General features: G+C 35.8%; 1 protein-coding gene and 1 long non-coding RNA gene across 2 annotated transcripts; one reads left to right on the top strand and one right to left on the bottom strand.

Moving 5' to 3' along the window:
* Window positions 1–1,252: 1,252 nt before the first annotated feature.
* Window positions 1,253–18,839, bottom strand: hoga1 (4-hydroxy-2-oxoglutarate aldolase 1). Its single transcript, XM_044115537.1, has 7 exons — window positions 18,230–18,839; window positions 17,693–17,821; window positions 14,054–14,181; window positions 12,572–12,706; window positions 5,734–5,830; window positions 3,017–3,150; window positions 1,253–1,517 (listed from the first exon to the last, which is right to left on the bottom strand). The coding sequence occupies exons 1-7, from the start codon at window positions 18,426–18,428 to the stop codon at window positions 1,368–1,370; spliced, it is 972 nt and encodes a 323-aa protein (XP_043971472.1). The 5' UTR covers window positions 18,429–18,839; the 3' UTR covers window positions 1,253–1,367.
* Window positions 9,477–18,344, top strand: LOC122830296. The gene is made up of 3 exons (XR_006370503.1): window positions 9,477–10,901; window positions 17,676–17,783; window positions 18,261–18,344. It is a non-coding gene; the product is annotated as an uncharacterized LOC122830296 (long non-coding RNA).
* Window positions 18,840–19,564: the final 725 nt, after the last annotated feature.

Here is a 19,564-nt window from a genome sequence, read left to right as displayed (position 1 = left end):
GCATCTTTGAGCTGGGTTTCCATCAAGGGTGACGAGGTTCTGGAGTTACTCGGCTCAGAAACCTGGAGGCTAACTTTTTACGTGCTTAGCTGGAAAGGCACACTGTTTCTTTTTTCATAATAAATCCAATTTATTTATTCAGTTATTGCTTGCTTTCTTTTCTAAAGAAGGAAATCACAGAAATATTGTCAAAAAGTGTTGTTGTTTTTTTTTTATTATTTCCATCCAACCTCCTGTGAGTTGTACAGCAGAGAATTAGGAACAAATTACAAGAATTTTTGACTAGTGCGAAAAAATACGACTGAATATTAGCAGAAAAATTCTGCAAGTTTACCCATCAAATGCCTTAAAGTAAGAAAAACGTTGTTTAATGAAATAAAAACAATAGCTTCAAAGTCTTAGTATTGATAAATTGATGCTAATATCTTAATAGAAGTACTACATATTTTATTATCTCTAAACTTACAAATTTTAAATTTGTTATTTTTCATGTTGGAGTTTCATAAAATTATGACTTTATTCTTTTTTTTGTTTTCCGGCTCTATTGTCGTATGACTGTGTTCTTGCAATACCATGACTTTATACTTCTAATTAAAAAAATAAATCTTAGACTGGCCCTAATATTCCACCATGCAGTTGGTCTGAATTCAAAGTTCAAATACATAGAAGCTGTAAATCACGCTTGTCAAACAAGATGGCCATCCTGAACTATGAAAACCAAAGGAGTGAACTGATAAAAAAAAAATCATGATCTTCCAAACATTAAATCTTCAAAATCAAAAATTCAATTAATTTCCAGTGTAAATATCTTAGCATACTTAAAATAAGACAAAATTAACTTGCAAGTAATTTTTCAGCAAGAAATAGGAGTTTCTTTTAAGTCAATATTTTATTTATATTGAAAAAGTAATAGTTATAAGTGAACAATAACTTTTTCATTCAATGTTAAAGGAATCATTGACTAAAATCAAACTCATATTCTTATCTAAAAAATTACTAGTAAGTTAGTTTTGTCTTTTTTCAAGTGCACTAACGTATTGTTACTAGAAACTAATCAAAAATATCTGGTGAGATTTAGTGTTTGTGCAGTGTACAGCCTTTGGCACATTTTCCATTTCAGATGCTATAATGTATTGATCAGAGCTTTGTGAGGCGTTCAAAGCCTAACATTGTGCAGTACGTTCCAGAGCACTGTAAAAGCAAGAAGTTCAATTTTAGGGTTTTCCAATAAAATGGACCAAGATTGCATCTGTGTGATCAAATTTTATTTATTGCCGTTTCGATTCCCACCCAGACTCACATAGATGAAACATCCACTTGCCCATGCGGCGCCCGCCCCATGCACACAGGCTCCGCCCACCTCCCCGTCACAGCCATCCATTGGTGGAGAAGTCCCGCCTCAGCAGCTGAGTCTCCTCCTCTGTGAGCCGCTGTAGAGGAGACCGGCAGGCGCCGCCGTGGTAACCAAACCACTCCATCGCCTGCTTCAGGGCAGGAACTCCCAATTTTCTGGTCACCTAGCAACAAGAAGCTTCGGTCAATTTCTACACATCCCCATCATTATATGGACTGCATATAGAAACGGTTGCAGTAAAAAAGAAACATGTGAAGGCCTGATATTGGTGTGACTTCAGACTCATGAAGCGGTGGGAGAGCGAGTCTGCCAGGGCCGTGACATTTAACACTCCTTAATGAACCTGTTTGTAGCCTTAAGCACAGTGAGCGGCCAAATCAGCCGGTCCCAGAGTATCTCTGATCAGAGCTCAGCACAGACCTCTGACATCCACCTCAGGGCTCAAAACGAAACTGTTTTTCACTGAACCCATTCTGTTTTTACTCGCTTCTACTGGTGAAGCTCATCACTTAGGAACATGATTTGATAAAATGATGTGATTAAACTTAAAGGTGACCGTTTGTGCTTCTTTGGCCAAGTTAGGAAAGACCAGTGGTCTATGCAAAACTTGATAATTAAATTTTTTGCACAGAAATCATGTTTAGATAATGAGATTTTAACCTGCTCAGTTCCAACTGCTTTGAGTTCCTTACAGTATGAGCTGTTTTACTGCATCTTGTCACTTTAAATCCAAATTAGCTGCTCAACGTTTACACTCACGCAAGAAAACGGCTGCTAACAGATGCGTAATTATGGAACCATACATCTTTGAAAAGCAGAAGTAGAGTCTCCTGCATAACCAACAAAAATGCAGGTAGTGACTTCTGGATGGTAAGTCAACAACAAAACACTTGTCTTTTTCAGCAGCCATTGTACAGCTTATACAGTGGTAAAACCAGCTGACTAGACGTGGTAGACCTTCGCTGGGGTTGCTAGGTGACGACGCAGCTCTGGTTTGTGACTTAATCAGGAGGTTTTTGAAACGCCTCATTTTACAGACACCAATAAACATTAAGTTATTTACCATAAATTGAAAACAGCTGGTTAGTTTTTTAAAAGCTGTTTTCAGAAATAGTAGAAACCTAAATATATAGCATCAAAACATAAAAAATCCACATTTTGCCTGCAGCTCCTCCAAAGTAACAATGGTCTTATTGGCTTTTTTTTTTTGGGTTTAAAAAAATGTCTTTGAAGCAATGCATAATTATGCACCACTTCAGTTTGGTTTGGTTTATAATATCCCAATAAAACTGACTGAAGTCTGCAGCAAAATGTAGGGAAGTCCAGTGGATACTAAAATACTTGAGCAAGCCACTGTTTGTGATAGAAGATAAACATTAGCAATGTTGTGACACAGCAATCTGTAAAAATCAGCAGATTATTTGAAAATGATTTTATTGTTGCTGTACATTCCTACAGTTGACATAATTTTACTGTAATAACCTCTTCTTTTCTTGTGTTAAATATTTTGTCACATGTTCTGACAGGAGTGAATATTTCACCCTATAGATTCAGCCTTAAAGTGATAGAATGTGAGGGAGCTCAGTCTGACGCTGTTTGTGGCGGTGTGGGTTGGCGGGTTCCTGAACCGGTGGCTCAAGCAGCGCAGCAGATGGTACTCACGGCTGCGTTGGGTTCTATGAGCCGCTGCTGCAGGACTTTGGCTTCCTCCCAGCGCCCAGACCGACACAGACGCTCCAATTCACACAGCTCCTGGCCCAGAACGTTAGCCAGCGCACACACTCCACCGACAGCACCTTCACACGCAGAGGAAGCAGCGAGAGCTTAATATAAAATGCTACCTTCGCACAACATTTGCTTAAATTTCTATACTCAGTTAGATATAATTCAATTAATTTAATTAAATCAACTGGTCTTTTTGATGAATTGACATTCATAAATTTCAAATTAAAACTTACAAAAATGTGCTGTAAGCAGAGTTTGATAGTAACTTATTATATTTAATTAAATGCATTTAATTAGAATAATTAAATGCAACTTCTTTGAAAACATTTACTTTTAGGAGTATTTTGTTTCGCTGTACTTTTTAGTTTTACTTGAGTAATTTTATTATGAAGTATTTCTACTCTTAGCTGAGTGACAATCCTGGTTTTTCTACCCACCGAATGAAAAACAAACATGTTTTAACCAAAAGGTCACCAGACTCACACACCTGCAGGTTTTGTTAAAGTTTCATATGTTTTTAACTAACAGAAAATGATTTCGATTTTTTTTTTTTTTTTCTTTGCCTGATTTTGTAATTTTGTGTTACTCAAATAAATTACTGTAATTTTTGTCCTTAAAATAACAAAATTTCCCCTCAACTTTATATTTTGGTCTGTCTGATTATGTAATTATTGATAATTTGATCAGTTAGTCAGTACTGGAGTAGACTTTCAAACAAATACTTTTTAATGTTTTAGATGGATACTTTTACTTGAGTAAAAATATGTTGAATTAGTGCCATTATTACTCAAGTACAATTTCTGGGTACTCTGTTCACCTCTGGCTGTAATAAAAATATGTTTTGTCTACAGTCCAGTTGATCACAAAACAATTTTCAAACCTGGTCAATTCCCTACATGAAAACAATAGGACTAAGAGTCTGATCTTCTTTATGCTATCAAATAATGACACTGATTTGGAAAATCCCCGAAAACAAAAACTACACCTTTATTTCTGAAACTTGCCATGCTGACATCTAACTGATGTGATTTCGTAAAAAACATGTGACGTTCCAAAGGAAGGTTGATTTGATCAAATTAAAAAAGACTTGAAAAAGCTTTGAACTGACAAGTCAGCAAACCAGATCTGGGAAGCCGCTAAGTGCCGCAGCATGTCAGCAGTTTTCATTTCCCATCAAAGCTGCAAGATTTCTATAAGACCTCAACACACAGCCTGCAACATGATGATCACGAGGATGAACTTGGTAATCAGAGCAGCAACACACACACACACACACACACACACACACACACATTGACCGTATGGATGCATTTCTATATGAACCTGTCTGTGCCGACTTGCTAGCTCTGCTAATCTCTGAGCTATTTGCATAATTGTTTTGGACTCTGTAGGTTTCTACAGGATTTATAAAAAAGTCTCATTTGTAATTGCTGAAACATTTCTATGAATCGGCTGAATGTTTTTAATCATTATCCAGCTTAAAGACCCAATAATTATGTTTTTTCAATGTACTGAACGTTAGTCCTCTAACATATTTCCCTAAAATGTTCTGGGATTTCTCTAAAAAGGTTTATTTGTTTATTTAACGACCAGCATTAATCTCTGAAGGCCATACTTCCAAACATTACAATAAAAATCACTTAAAGACCTTTTGTGTGTGCCCTTCAGACACAAACAAGATCAAATTGGACACAAATCAAATGAACTGCTTAAACAACTTACAAACATTATAAAAATACCGTACCACACAAACAGTTTTAACCATAACAGAACTAAATTTATTAAGAATTATTACAGTAATTTGCTATTTAAACTTACTCATTTCTTTCATTTGATTGAATAGGGATGTTTACATTTTATGTTCCCAGGGTTTGTGGAAGGTAAAAAGGCCCACAGCATCACAGGTCCTCCCCTATGCCTAACAGTGAGGTGCTTGTCCACACTTTCATGCTTTTCTTACGGATGCGAGTGGCCTGGAGACGATCCAGAAACAGGAAGTGGACTATTGACCCTTTGCAACTACGTCACTAAATCATTCGAGGTGCCATGATGTGAAGTGAGGGATGGGAGTATTGAACAGAACCACTGAAATTGTTTCCCAAAGTTATTTTTGTCTGTTTATTCATGGCTTCTACTTGTTCGAGTCGAGCTAATTTGTAACACACCTTGTTGACTCAGTGAGAAAATGAACTGCACCAACTGAACATGTAACAAAAGTTGCAATTTTGGTCCGAAATTGCACACGTCTACTGGACTATCAGAGGAATGTTTTCAAATTAAATGCTTGGTTTTTCTAGTTTTTCTTGTGGGACATTTTGCCACTGGAATATAAAAGTTTTATATATTCTTGCCAAAGGTACCAACAAATGTTTCATGCACATCTGAAAACAGACGCCATGGATGTGTGTTTGTTTGAAATCTAAAACTGTGTTTATCCTGACATCTTCTAACGCTGATTGGAGAGAAATAAACAACCCAGATTAATTAGATTCAATAAGAAATGTCTTCACATGTATGGCTGTAGTGTAAAGGCCTCTTGTTACATGAAATCTTAAAACAATTAGATATAGTTATTCACCCGGGTTCTGGTTGAAAGGAAGTGCAGCTGATGGTTCCCCGTTGAGGAACAACAGCTCCCCTTTGGGGCTTCTTACCAACACAATAAGCAGCCATCAGAAACCCCGCTGAGCCCGCTAAAACCTGGAAATCCTGCGCATTGGTTCTGTGAACAATCAGGCCAATCCGTGTGATCTGAGGAAACATGAAAAAAGAAAACGAGAAGAAACAAGTCAAAAGCAGCGTTTCAACGTCAGTTCCTCCCATCTGCCAGAGTAAATATCTGCCGGTGTATTTGAATCCCAGGAGAGGTTCCCACCGGGGACTAAGACATGCCTAACATCTCACAAGGTAAACAAATCGCTCAGCAAGAGACAAGCATCATCTCCTCTCAGAGCCAAGGTTTTTTTTTTTCTTTTTTCTGGAGGAGGGGATCGTTCAAGATCCAAATCAAGAGGGAGGGGAAGAAATGGAGGAAAGCAGATCGCTCCCAAGAGAACCAAAAAAAGAGGATTTAACTTCAAACGGTGGTGAGTAGAGGACTGGAGACGCTCATGAATATCATCTCATGAATATCGGCTCCATGTTTTGTTTTGCCTCTTTCAACTTTCTTTTTGTCAATCTACAAACTGAAACTCACAATCCAAGTAAACCTGAAATGTTCAAAGGGAGGCCGCGCGCTCCGCAGGGAAAACCTGCTGAATTCTGCCTCAGCCTCCATTAGCGTTCCCACTGACGGTGTATTTATAACCACAGCCTGTCAGTCACTTTCCTCATATTAGTCATTTAAAACATGCAGGACTGTAATTGATCAGTCAGTCAATCAGGTTACAGGAGCTCCTGCTGGTCGCCTGAAAGCTGGAGCACACTGGTTCTGCAGATAAAGCTCTAATGGGGAAAATAATACTGCAGGAAGACGACCGTCTCCCCAGGTGTCAGGAAGACTTATTAGCTTTTATTTTCTTTGTAGTCTAATTACTGCTGCTAGCATGCAATGTGCAGCTTAAGGGCCTGGGAAAACATACTTGTTAGATTCATGAATTAAGCATTTATTATGCTGTTCAATTACAAATGTAGTTTATGCCACACTGAAGTCGAAAGCAGATGTTTTACATGTAGACTTTATCTTGATGGTTTTCTAGAGATAACGAGTTAACTTCCTGTTTTCTAGAGATAACGAGTTAACTTCCTGTTTTCTAGAGATAACGAGTTAACTTGCTGTTTCTAGAGATAACGAGTTAACTTCCTGTTTTCTAGAGATAACGAGTTAACTTCCTGTTTTCTAGAGATAACGAGTTAACTTGCTGTTTCTAGAGATAACGAGTTAACTTCCTGTTTTCTAGAGATAACGAGTTAACTTCCTGTTTCTAGAGATAACGAGTTAACTTGCTGTTTCTAGAGATAACAAGTTAACTTCCTGTTTTCTAGAGATAACAAGTTAACTTCCTGTTTCTAGAGATAACGAGTTAACTTCCTGTTTTCTAGAGATAACGAGTTAACTTCCTGTTTTCTAGAGATAACGAGTTAACTTCCTGTTTCTAGAGATAACGAGTTAACTTCCTGTTTTCTAGAGATAACGAGTTAACTTGCTGTTTCTAGAGATAACGAGTTAACTTCCTGTTTTCTAGAGATAACGAGTTAACTTCCTGTTTCTAGAGATAACGAGTTAACTTGCTGTTTCTAGAGATAACAAGTTAACTTCCTGTTTCTAGAGATAACGAGTTAACTTGCTGTTTCTAGAGATAACGAGTTAACTTCCTGTTTCTAGAGATAACGAGTTAACTTCCTGTTTTCTAGAGATAACGAGTTAACTTCCTGTTTCTAGAGATAACGAGTTAACTTCCTGTTTTCTAGAGATAACGAGTTAACTTCCTGTTTTCTAGAGATAACACATAAGGAACTCCTTATACATAAGGAGTTAACTTCCAGTTTGAAAAATGGGAAATTAACTCGTTTTCTCTAGAAAACCAGAAGTTAACTTTTTATTTCACAGATAACTTTCCATTCAAGATAACAAGTTCATTTTCCATCTTCGGTACATAACGAGTTAAATTTCTATTTGAAATAAGTTAACTTTCTGTTTGATGAGTTAATTTCCTGTTTTCTAGAGATAAACAATTTTTTTTATAAATTTATAGAGGAATTGGCTAAAGTCAAAATCATTAGGTCAGAGTTTTACAAAAACATCCATTGCATTGCATAGTATTTTCTAGTACACTTGAAATAAGACAAAACTAAGTTATAAGTAACTTTTCAGAATGACAAAGGAGCTTCATTAAAACGTTCTAGTTCCACTGGCAGATTATTGTTTCACTTATTATATGGAAAAATTGCTATGTTTTAAGAGAAATAATCTGCCAGTAAGACTCTTACTTCTTAACAAATATTAGACAATTATTGACTAAAATACATCTCGATGAAAAGATACTTGTAAGTTAGTTTTGTCTTATTTCAAGTGTCCAACGATATTTGCACTGGTAGTTTTTGCAGAGTAGGCCAAATATTGGCCACAAATTGTGAGTCTTTTCTCCTGTAATAAAAACAAAAAACAAACAGGACAGTCTAGGTGTGCAGTTCAGGTGCAGAATAATACAAACCCAATGGGAGCGCTCAGGCAGTTTCATGCTTTGGTTTGGTAAATTGGCACTGAGAAAAAACAGTGTTGTGTTCTTTTTCACTGTAAACACTCCAGCGTTCAAAGGACTTAATCAATAAAACCAGAGTAAATACTTCTTAGATTATGTTGTTTTGCTTACATTTTAGACTGACACTGAACTGACTGTCAAACAGGGAGGCAGGGTTTATTTTGTGGGTAGATTAGGGTTTTGTTTTCCCTTTAAATACATTTATTAGTGCATTTATTGTTGTTATTCATCATTGTAAACATTTAAATGTTTAATCCAAAGAATCCCTAAGAAACAATTCACACAGACTGTTACCAAAATACATCATTTGTATCATTACATCTGGAGTTTTGAGGTGTAATATGAATTTTATGCAGGTATTTTAAGGTTAGCTGAGTGGTATGAATACTGTTTAAAGTTGAAGGTAAAGCGAATTCAGAAATAATTTCTGTTGGAAAGAATACATGAGGGTTTTGATCATTTCACAGAAAAAAATCTTAAATTTATTGCAAGTACTTTCTGCTCATTTCTACCTTTCTTCCAGGAATACATGCTCAAAACATAAAAAAGAAGCAACAAATAAAATCATTGTGATTCTTTCAGTGAGACAGATTTGATTGTCTTGAAAGAGAATAGATGCTTATTTTGTATAATGTTTTCTTAGAATTACGTTCTGTGGATCCGAGTTTTCAGACCTTGGGTTCATTCACCTGCAGCAGAAGAGAAAATCAGAAGAAGAAACAGTTCAATATGTTCTAAAGTACCAGAAGCTTTACTACGGAGCATTAATGTTGGGTGAAAGTTTGACCTCTCAGTTCAGATTGAAGTCAGAAAAAACTGGGAGAATGAAAAGGATGACACCTTGTAAAATCTTTCAGTTCTACTTTATTTTTGTCTTCTTTTCATAATAAATATATATATATATATATATGTGTGTGTGTGGGTGTGTGTGTGTGTGTGTGTGTGTGTATCACCAGATACATATATGTGTCTGTGTCTGGTGAATTTTTGGTTTGAACATGTTTGTTCTTCATTCCGTGGGTAGAAAATCCGGAAATTTTACTAAAGTAAGAGTAGAAATACTTCATAATAAAATTATTCAAGTAAAAGTAAAAAGTACAGCATAGTAAAACTATTGCAAAAAAAAATTTATTTTTCAAAAAATCTTACTCAAGTGAATGTAATAGAGTAAATGTAACTATTCACTGCCTGTCTCTACCAGCGTTGTTCTTCCTCACGCTGAACCGTCCTGCTCTGTGTCAAAGCAGCGCCACTCTGCCATCTCCCAGCAAGTTCACAAACCTGTCATTTCCCAAACCAGAAATCCATTTGCAACTTCTTGCAAACACTTCCCACACGGACAAAAAGGCATGAAGAGCCTGACAAGAGCCTGGCGTTCTTCCTCCTTCCGGCTCGCAACCCTGCAATCAGACAGCATCAGAGAGCTGGATGCACTTTGGTTCCAGGCTCTTCAGCCGTCACAGCTCCTTCAAACGTGAAGAAGCTGCTGACAATCAGTCCGTCTTTTCATAAACACAACAGCAAATTGCTCATTTTTAAACAGGAAGACAATTCAAACCCGTCTGTTTGGTCCTTGGCCAGTTAGTTCCCGAGTTCATGCCCACTTGTTGCATTTCTTCCTGCTTCTAGTTTAAACAAGCTGTTTTACACCATGTAACAGCAGTGAATTTCTTTCGGTAGTGGGAAAATATTTGATAATAAAAAGACTTTGAATTTACCAGTTAAAATGCAAGGATAATGTGATGTAAACAATATTTTGAACAAAGGAAGTTTGATTTGTTCTACTAAACTGCATACAGTAGCTTCAAATTCAAATTCAAAAACACTTTATTGATCCCAAAGGTGAATTAAATGCTGTAACTCATTGATTCAGATTCTTCAGAATAGTTATTGTAGATAGTGATGACTGTTGGCAGGAAAGATCTCCCATAGTGGTCTCTGTTACAGCAAATGTGAATAAACCTCTGACTGAAGATACTCTGTCTTCTCATGAACAGGATGGTCAGGATTGTCTTTAATTTTCTTGATTTTATGAAGAATCCTTCTGCATTTCATCATATTTTCAAATTTATTGAAATCAGTAATTTATAGGTGTAGCTACATTGAGGAGGAGTTGATAATTATTCTGATGATGTACAGGTACTGGTCAAAAATTTTTAATATCATGAAAAAGTTGATTTAACTCAGTAATTCCTTCAAAAAGTAAAATTTGTAAGATATAGTCATTCGTTACATACAGATTAACGTTCATATACTTTACAAGAAAGCATGATTAGACAGATATTAAATATCACATTATGGAAAAGGTGCGTGCCCAACCGTTGGTAACCATGGAAACAGTGCCGAAACTCCGCCCACTCCTCCATAACGGTCGTCAAAACAAACAATGCACTCCTTTAAAGTTAATCTAAAAACAGACATGTAACCTATTAACCTATGATCGCTTCTAATTAGTTGATTTCACTTTTAAAAATGTCACCGGGTGCTGCGCGGTCGGCTGCACAAGAAGGTAAGGGTGAAGACCAAACTTTATTTTCTAAGTGTTAATGAGGAAAGATACGGCAGAGACGGCTGGCAGCTCTCGGTGTTATCGCGGATTTGCAGCGAACATTTTTTACAAGGTAAGAAGATTAACGTTCATGTACTTTATAAGTAAATATGATTAGAAAATATATCAAATATCGTAGAATGGAGACTAACTGTTAGTAACCATGGAAACAATGCCGTACCGTCATATAGCCTAGCATGTATGGGAAAAAAATGGTTAGCATCTCGTCTTTTGTACGTTTTTAATCCCGCTCCGGTGTAAAGGGAGACGCTGTTTATGACATAGTGATATAAATCATGTGGTTTGAATTCAAGCAAAGTCTGTAATTTGATCAACACGTCAGGAGGGAGGAAGTATGGGTGGGTTTCTAAGTTAACTATTACCAACTTTTGTAAATACCGTCGTCTAAGAGCCACAACAAGGTGTGTTACAAATTAGCTCGACTAGAACAAGTAGAAGCCATGAATAAACAGACAAAAATAACTTTGGGAAACAATTTCAGTGGTTCTGTTCAATACTCCCATCCCTCACTTCACATCATGGCTCCTCGAATGATTTAGTGACGTAGTTGCAAAGGGTCAATAGCTGAATAAAACCTATTTAACGTTGATGGTGTTGATATAATGAATACTAAGCATCAGATCTCTCGTTCATTAAGTTTGCTCTCTTTTCATTAAAGGGAAATAAACTGGTTAACTTTCATGGTTCCTTGTTTTATGTAGCATAAGAGCGTCAGTTTGTACTCTAAGAATACAAACTGTACCCTCCCTTTCTCTAGGTGAGGGAAAAGATGCTTTATGAAGTTCATTTTGTTTAAATCTGGAAATTAAGTGGATAAGAGAAGGAACAGGAGAAAAAGTGTCTCTGTAGGTGAAAGGTCAAAATTTAAGGTTAGTTCAAGTTAAAGTGTGATAAAACATTTGACCTTGTGTGTTGAATAAATGTTATCGTCACTGTAAAGATCAAGTGTGATAACTTTTTCCATCCAGCTTCACTGAAAGCCTCTGCGACCCTGCACCTCCGTCCATTCATATGCACATAACTACTTTTTATTCAGTCTTAAAAAACATTGGCCAGCTATTGAATTTAAAAAGTAATAATTTATACCAAGTCTGGAATATTTCAATTTCTGGGACGCTGAACTGATAATTAAAATACTGGGTATTCACTCAAACAGAAAAAATATATATAAAGCAACCTTTGCAACCTTTCTCTAACTTTGAAGCAGTTGTAATTCTGTTTTAGAGCTAACATTAAAATCTGGTCTATTCAGCTCCTATTAAACAATTGGATTGGTCAAAAATCAGACCAATCAGTGATTGGTCAGAAAAAATCCAAATCTTTACGGTGTTTCGTCAGATTTGAGGAAAACTCACAATGACTGATGGAAATTGCAAAAAATGTGTGAATGATGAGTAAATTTGCATTAATAGATCACAACATTGTGACTTCCTGAAGGGATGGATTGTTGCCCACTGGGTCGAGTCCCATCACTGCAGCAGCAGATGTACGTTCAGTCAGAATGAACATGCTGTTTTTGTTTGCGTGTTTTATGATGTTCATTTTGCCTGAGTTACATTTTGATGTTTCCTGAAAATGAGAACTTGTTTCCAATCAACTTATGTGGTAAAATAAAGATCAAACAAAATGTAAAAAATAAAAACAACAACAAAAAACAAAGATGATCAAAATTTCCTTCTGAAAAACTAAACTAAAATTTTAAAAAAAGTATCCTCAGCTTACGTCTCCTCCGCTGTCCTTAAGGCCCAGGATGTTTGGGTGCTGAGACAGCGCCACCACAGCGTCCACAGGCAGGTCCAGGCCCGTGTTGGCCGGGACGCTGTACAGAACCACTGGCACCGGGCTGCTGTCTGCCACCTGCAGGCCGGAGGAGGAATGACATGTCTAAACCTGAGCGCTTTACTTTATTCTGAGTCGATCTCTGAACATGATTTCACTACTAGTCAACTTTTGGTTAACAATTCCAATAAAACTCTTTTGACCCCAATGTATAATGTTCATTTAAAAAAAAAAATTAGACTGCAGATTTGGTTTTAAGTAAAATAGAAAAACAAGCCTCATTTTTTTAATTTTCTGAAAGCATTACAGGCCTTGAACAAGTTAATATATTTTAAAAGCTAAAATGTATGAACTCGGTACCGCTTTTAATGTTTTTGTTTTCAAAAGTTTTTAATATATCCGTAACATTCAGTGTCACACATTTATTTAAAAAAATCTCTTGGGGGGTGTGCTGTGGTGGCGTAGGGGATAGAGCGACCCACATTTGGAGGCCTTGAGACCTTGACGTGGCCGTCGCGGGTTCAATTCCCAGACCCGCCGACATTTGCCACATGTCTTCTCCCCTCTCTGCCCCTTTCCTGTGAGCCTACTGTCATATAAGAGCCCACAAAAAGACCCCCTGGAGGGGAGAAAAAAAAATCTCTGGGTTTTTTAAGGTTTTATAGCGCCACCAACTGGACTTAGCTTGACAAATCACTGATCAGGCATTCAAAAATTATTGGAATATAACATCACAAATCAGCAGGCACTGCTTTACCTCGCAACGCCAGTGAAGCCCAGCCTGCTACCTAGCAACCCCAGCTGAGCTTCAGCATGTTTGGTCAGCTGGTTTTACTTCTGTATGCGCTGTACAATGGCTGCTGGAAAAAGGCAAGTGTTTCATTGTTGACTTACCATGCAGAAACCATTTGCTATATTCTTGCTTATTGTGCAGGAGGCTCTACTTCTACTTTTCAAAGATGTACGGTTGTAGAATTGAACATTTGCTTGCAGCCGTTTTTACACATGAGTGTAAACGTTGAGCTTATTTGAATTTAAAGTGACAGGAGGACCTAAAATAGCTCAAAATAGGCAGAACTGAGCAAATTTATGGAAAAATGTAATGAACATATTTTGATCTATCCTAACCTGTTCAGGAAAGCGTAATAAGTCACCTTTAACATGTCTATTTTTTATGTAATGCTTAAAATTTAGTCTAATTGTTTAATATTTAATCATTTAATTAAATTCTAATTATTTCTCTATCTCATCTGGCCAACCAAATTGGAGCTTTACTCATTGATATCATGCAATCACCCAAATTTCCTCTTTCTGGTAAACTTACAGAGGCATAATATTCACTTCTAGTCTATTACACAATGAGGTACGAATCAATCTTATGTCAAAAGTCATGATTACATTTCTGCAGTAAAAGTGCCAGCTAACCTTTGTGAAGTGATGAATGAGCGCCCGGCTGTCCATCTTGCCCTTGTAGAAGCACGGGTTCACCACGAGGACGGCGTCCGCTCCGGCTGCCGCCATCTTGGCTGTGAGCTGGACGGTGGCTCTGGTGGCTGGACGGAAAAAACGCAGAAATAATACAACAGAGTCAGTGGCAGAGTGTCCTAAAACACTTTTACTGTTGTAAAGGTAGCACTACGACATATTTTTACTGAAGTAAGAGAAGAAAGTAGCCGTCCAAGAAATTACTCGAGTAAGAGTAAAAAGGTATTTGGTAAAAAGTCTGCTCAAGTACTGAGTAACTTACCAAACTATCAATTAATATTTAAAAATTAAGTAATCAGACGGACCAAAACGTAAAGTTAAGTTTTGCATATTTTGGCAATTTAAGGTAAAATAATAATTTATATAAGAAACAAAAAAAGAAAATCAGACAAAAGAAAAACATTTCCAAATTAGTTTGTTTCAATTAAAATCTTAATAACTTTAATAAAAACTACAGGTGTGTCTCAGTGTCTGGTGAATTTTTGGTCTAAACATGTTTGTTTTTCATTCAGTGGGTAGAAAATTCAGAAAATTTAGTAAGAGTAGAAATACTACTAACAATAAAAATACTCAAGTAAAAATAAAAAGTACAGCGTAGTAAAAATACCCTAAAAGTAATTTTTTTTTCAAAATACTTACTCAAGTAAATGCAATTGAGTAAACGTAACTAGTTACTATCCAACTCTGGTTGTTGCTTAAGGGTATTCAGTCTGTAAGGTTCAAAAACCTTCGGAATATAACAAATCAGCAGGAACTGAGTTACCTAGCAGTGAAGCCTGGCCGTTACCTAGCAACACGGTCAAAGCTAAGCCATGAAAAGACCTTCATTGTCTTTCATGGATGGTCAAAATTCCTCACAGAACAAAACTCACATTTCGCAGCTTTTCTAAAAGACTAAAAACAAAACGAAACTAAAAGCTCCGCAGTGGGCAAAAGTTTCTCCTGAACAATGTAAGAAACTCAGTGAAAATTATTTTAAAACCGTGATAAGAGTTCATGCTGCTGCTGCAAAGCCTGGCACAACCAGTCATTAGGGGCAAATTAATGCGTAATAGAGCCAGGTTGGCTTTTTGTCCTGAATAAAATCAACTAAAAGCTATAAACTGTAAATCTTATATTTACTCACGCTATCTTTGTATGATATTAAAATGTGTTTGATGATCCGAAAGAGTGGCAAGAACAGTAGAAAAAGGATAAATGCTTAATTAGCTTTTACCTACAAATTGAAGAAAGAAATTTGGATTTCATCACTTCAGTTTGAGCTAAAGGTGAGAAAACATTTTAAGGTTTCAGACTCTAAAAACTATTCATCGTTTCCCATTAGTGAGTCTTTGATTCCAGAGGATGCTATTTGGGTATTGCTGAATTATTAATAAAAATATTAATATATTCCTTTTTGAGTTATTTAAGCACAGAAAAATCTAATGTGCATCTTAAATGCACCATGAAGATTTTAAAAAGTGTAAAAAGCTGCTCAGAAGCACAGAAATGTCAAAATATGAAAATCTTGTGCAATCTAATTTAAACTTCCTGTTCCTGTCATGCGATTCTACAATCACACAATCTCCTTTCAATTTACCTGAAACACTAAAGCTTTAAATAAAAACATGTCTGATTTAAAATGAATAAAATACATCTTGTTGTAATTGTCCTTAATTACTGACCCTCTGTGACTCCAAAGATTGGATTTAACCGAACCAATAATTAACTTCATCAAGGGTTTTGCTGTTTTTGAAAGGATGAAACATTTCCATGTTTCATTTGAACATTCGTGAGGGCGTTTGTGGTAAAACTGAAAAGCATTTTAAAACTTACATTTTGAGAAGTCTTTTCCTAATGAGATCAACCTAAGCGTTAATATATTTTTTTTCACTCTTAAATTAAACTGTAATATGTTTGAAAATGAGGAAAAAAAACTTTAAAAAGTTGAAAAGTTTGGAGTGAAAACCTGAACATAAACAAAAAATGTAAAAAATACGCACATTGTTTTTACTTTGCAGTTACATTTTTTTCCCTAATTAAAGTCGAACATTAATTTTCGTGCTTTGTGGTTGTACTAATTATTCAAAACACTGGATGGAGAGAGTTTGTTTTTTATGTCTTATAATAGTTTTCTCCTTACAAATCTAATTGTTTTTAATTATTATTCTGGATGCACAAAGCATTCTGTGAAAAGGAGAGAAACACCATGATTTGATTATGATGCAGAAAGCAACGATTTGATAAAAAATGAATTGTTACTGTAATATTTCCTCACTCAGCCACTCTGCGTCACACACATCCAAACATATAAACAAAATTAGACTAAACATGAAATAAAGCTGCCAAAAAGAGAAAGTATAATATTTAATGAATCTATCCGTCCATATGAAGAAAATACTTGTGTTCTGCATTTCATGACCTTTCAAGCAGCTGGCCTTGTTTTCACAGGTAAATAAAGAGATTTCTGCCATTCCTGATACGATTTTAGAATTCATATTTACACCTGTCTTACTCTCAGGTGGAGCACATTAGCTGCCACACAGTTACAGGTAACATAACTTTTTTTATATTTGTTGCACAAAACCCATAAAGCATTGCCAGAAAGGTGCCGCACACACAGGGAGGAAATGTGTTACTATTTCAGATCATTTCAGACTTAAATCCACATTGAAACTCAATTTAAAGGCACTGAAATAAAACTTTACAGTACTAAAAATCAAAAACCAACACACATTACAATGTGTGTTGGTTAGGATAATTTTGGGATCAGATTATTGCTGCAACATTTAAGTAGCAAAATAAAAATAATAAAGACTCAATTGAGTTTTGGTTTTTTTTAGGTGTTTTTTTTTTTTGCTCTGATTACCTCCAAATAAACTTCATCCTTAAGCTTATCATTGTCACACAGCAAAAGAAATAATCTACAGTCAGAGGAATCACATAAAATAGTCATATATATATATATATATATATATATATATATATATAAATAAATATATATATAGAAAACAGAAGAAAATATTGGGCAACACTGACATTGCCCAGAACTTGGACATCATCGAGAATATATGGAAAGCAATTCCTGGCAAATGTTGCCATGCTGGTTGACAGTTGCCTTGTTTTATTTTATACATGTATAAAATATTCATTTTATACATGTAATATTGTCCCTTTAAAGGGGCAGCAAGGTCTGAAATAATTTCTATTAATATTATTATTATTATTATTATTATTATTATTATTATTATTATTATTATTATTATTATGACATGGGTGAGATGGCATTTTCTAATCAGTAACAAATGATTAGAAAATGTTACTGGGTCACCGGTTAATTAAAGCTGCTTGTCTGCATTCACTCTGCTACTGTAGAAAAATTACAAAACAGAACTTCATCTGTTACATTTCATGCTATTTACCAGGAATTAAAAATTAGATTAAACGTAACAACCACATTTCTAAAATTAAAAGTTTTTCATAAATCCTTCAGTTTTCCAAGTAAATCAGAAATTTTAACGCATCTGAAAAGTGTCTGTTTATTGTTAATGTGTGTATTTATGTCTATTAAATGTCTAAACAGAGTCTAATCCCACCTACATTCACAGCCTGATCCGGCCAGCAGCAGCTTGCCCAGCGGCAGGGATCGTCTGACCGCCTTCACCACCTCCACTCGCTCCTCCTCCGTCAGGTAGGGATACTCACCGTTGGAGCCTTGAACCACCAGACCTGCAGCAACAAAAACACTCTCAGCGTTAAGCTGGGGCTCACACAATGACATGTGAGCCACATTTAGTAGTGTCTGCTATCTGAAATAAATAAAAACAAATTTACTGACAAAAATAGGTTTAGAGTTTGTGAAAATGTGATTGAGATTACGAGCAATTTACTGCATAATAAAACGTTGTACCAACTCAAGAACGGTAGGGGGCGACAGACAAGAGTTTTTGTGTGTTTCTTTAACGTTGAACTTTGTCTTATTATGTAGGGTAGAAAACAAGCCAAACTTATTGAAATACTAAAAAACAACATGTATTTAATGCAGACTTCCTTAACATGTGAAGGATCATTATTGAAGCATTGCGTATGTTACGGTTCGGTTCGGTTTATCTGAGCTGTGTGAAGCTGAGCTCCAACCTTTAAAGGGTATCTTGTCATATTTCTGCAGGTTCTCCTCCAGCTTCTGGTAGTCTACGTCCTCCTTGGCGGTGAACGGAGTGGCAATGGGGGGGTAAATGCCGCTGAGATCCAGCCTGGCGGCGGCCACGTGGCTCGCGTTTTGTCTCCACGGTCGGTACCGGACACCACAGCGTGTCCAGACCCGGACACAGAGCATGCTGAGGCGTTCAGAGAGGCTCGATCCGCCCGGTATCTGTGCAACCAACAATCCTTATCCAGCCCAGTTAATCACTAACTGTCCTTTAAACATTAGTCAGATTCAGGGTTGAACAGCTTTCAAACCGACAAGAAGCCACAAGACTTTAAAGTAAAAACATTTTTTGGAGCCGTTTCACTGCAGAGGTCATATGACAGAGATGACCTTTGCACTAAAAGCAACCTGCTTACTTAAAACTACCGCCAACACTTTAAAGGTTACATTTCTGTATGTTAATGCGGACGTTTGGCCTCGTCCACGTAGACAAAGCGCCCCCTACAGGCGGGTTTGGGGATGAACCAACCCTGACTTCAGCCTGCATTCACGTTTCTAGGGGCAAAGAGGCATTTTTATTTATTTTTATCCTCAGTTCAGCTAAATTAAAATGGATATATATATATATATATATATATATATATATATATATATATATATATATATATATATATATATATATATATATATATATATATATATATTAAAGTATATATATATATATATATATATATATATATATATATATATATTTCTATATGCTGGTGGTGATTCTTCTTCCTCTTAGCTCGGGTCCTCTACCAGAGGCCTGGGAGCTTGAGGGTTCTCGCAGATATCTTGGCTGTGCCTAGGACTATATATATATATATATATATATATATATATATATATATATATATATATATATATATATATATATATATATATATATATATATATATATATATATATATATATATATATATATATATATATATATATATATATATATATAATGAATATATATAAAAATATATATATATTCTTATAATGTAAAAATGAATTGTATTTTATGGTTAGGTTTTTAAATAATGATAAAAAAAAAACATACAATTTCTGAGAAAGAAAAACAAGAGGATGACTATGTTTTCTTCTCTGAGATGTTCAGACAAGAAACTTTATATTTGTATGCTGAAAATGTTCTGCATTTTAATCTTCACAATGCAAACTCATATTTGAGAAAACAATAAGTGCCCGTTTTGGGTTTAGAAACAAAGCAACCTATTTTTCAAAGTCTTTGTCTGAAAATCTTTGATGGATTCCCCGTCGTGCAGACAAAGAAA

Source organism: Gambusia affinis, linkage group LG04, assembly GCF_019740435.1.
Source record: "Gambusia affinis linkage group LG04, SWU_Gaff_1.0, whole genome shotgun sequence".
In the NCBI taxonomy this organism is placed as follows: domain Eukaryota; kingdom Metazoa; phylum Chordata; class Actinopteri; order Cyprinodontiformes; family Poeciliidae; genus Gambusia; species Gambusia affinis.
This window is presented reverse-complemented; position numbering and strand designations above follow the sequence as displayed.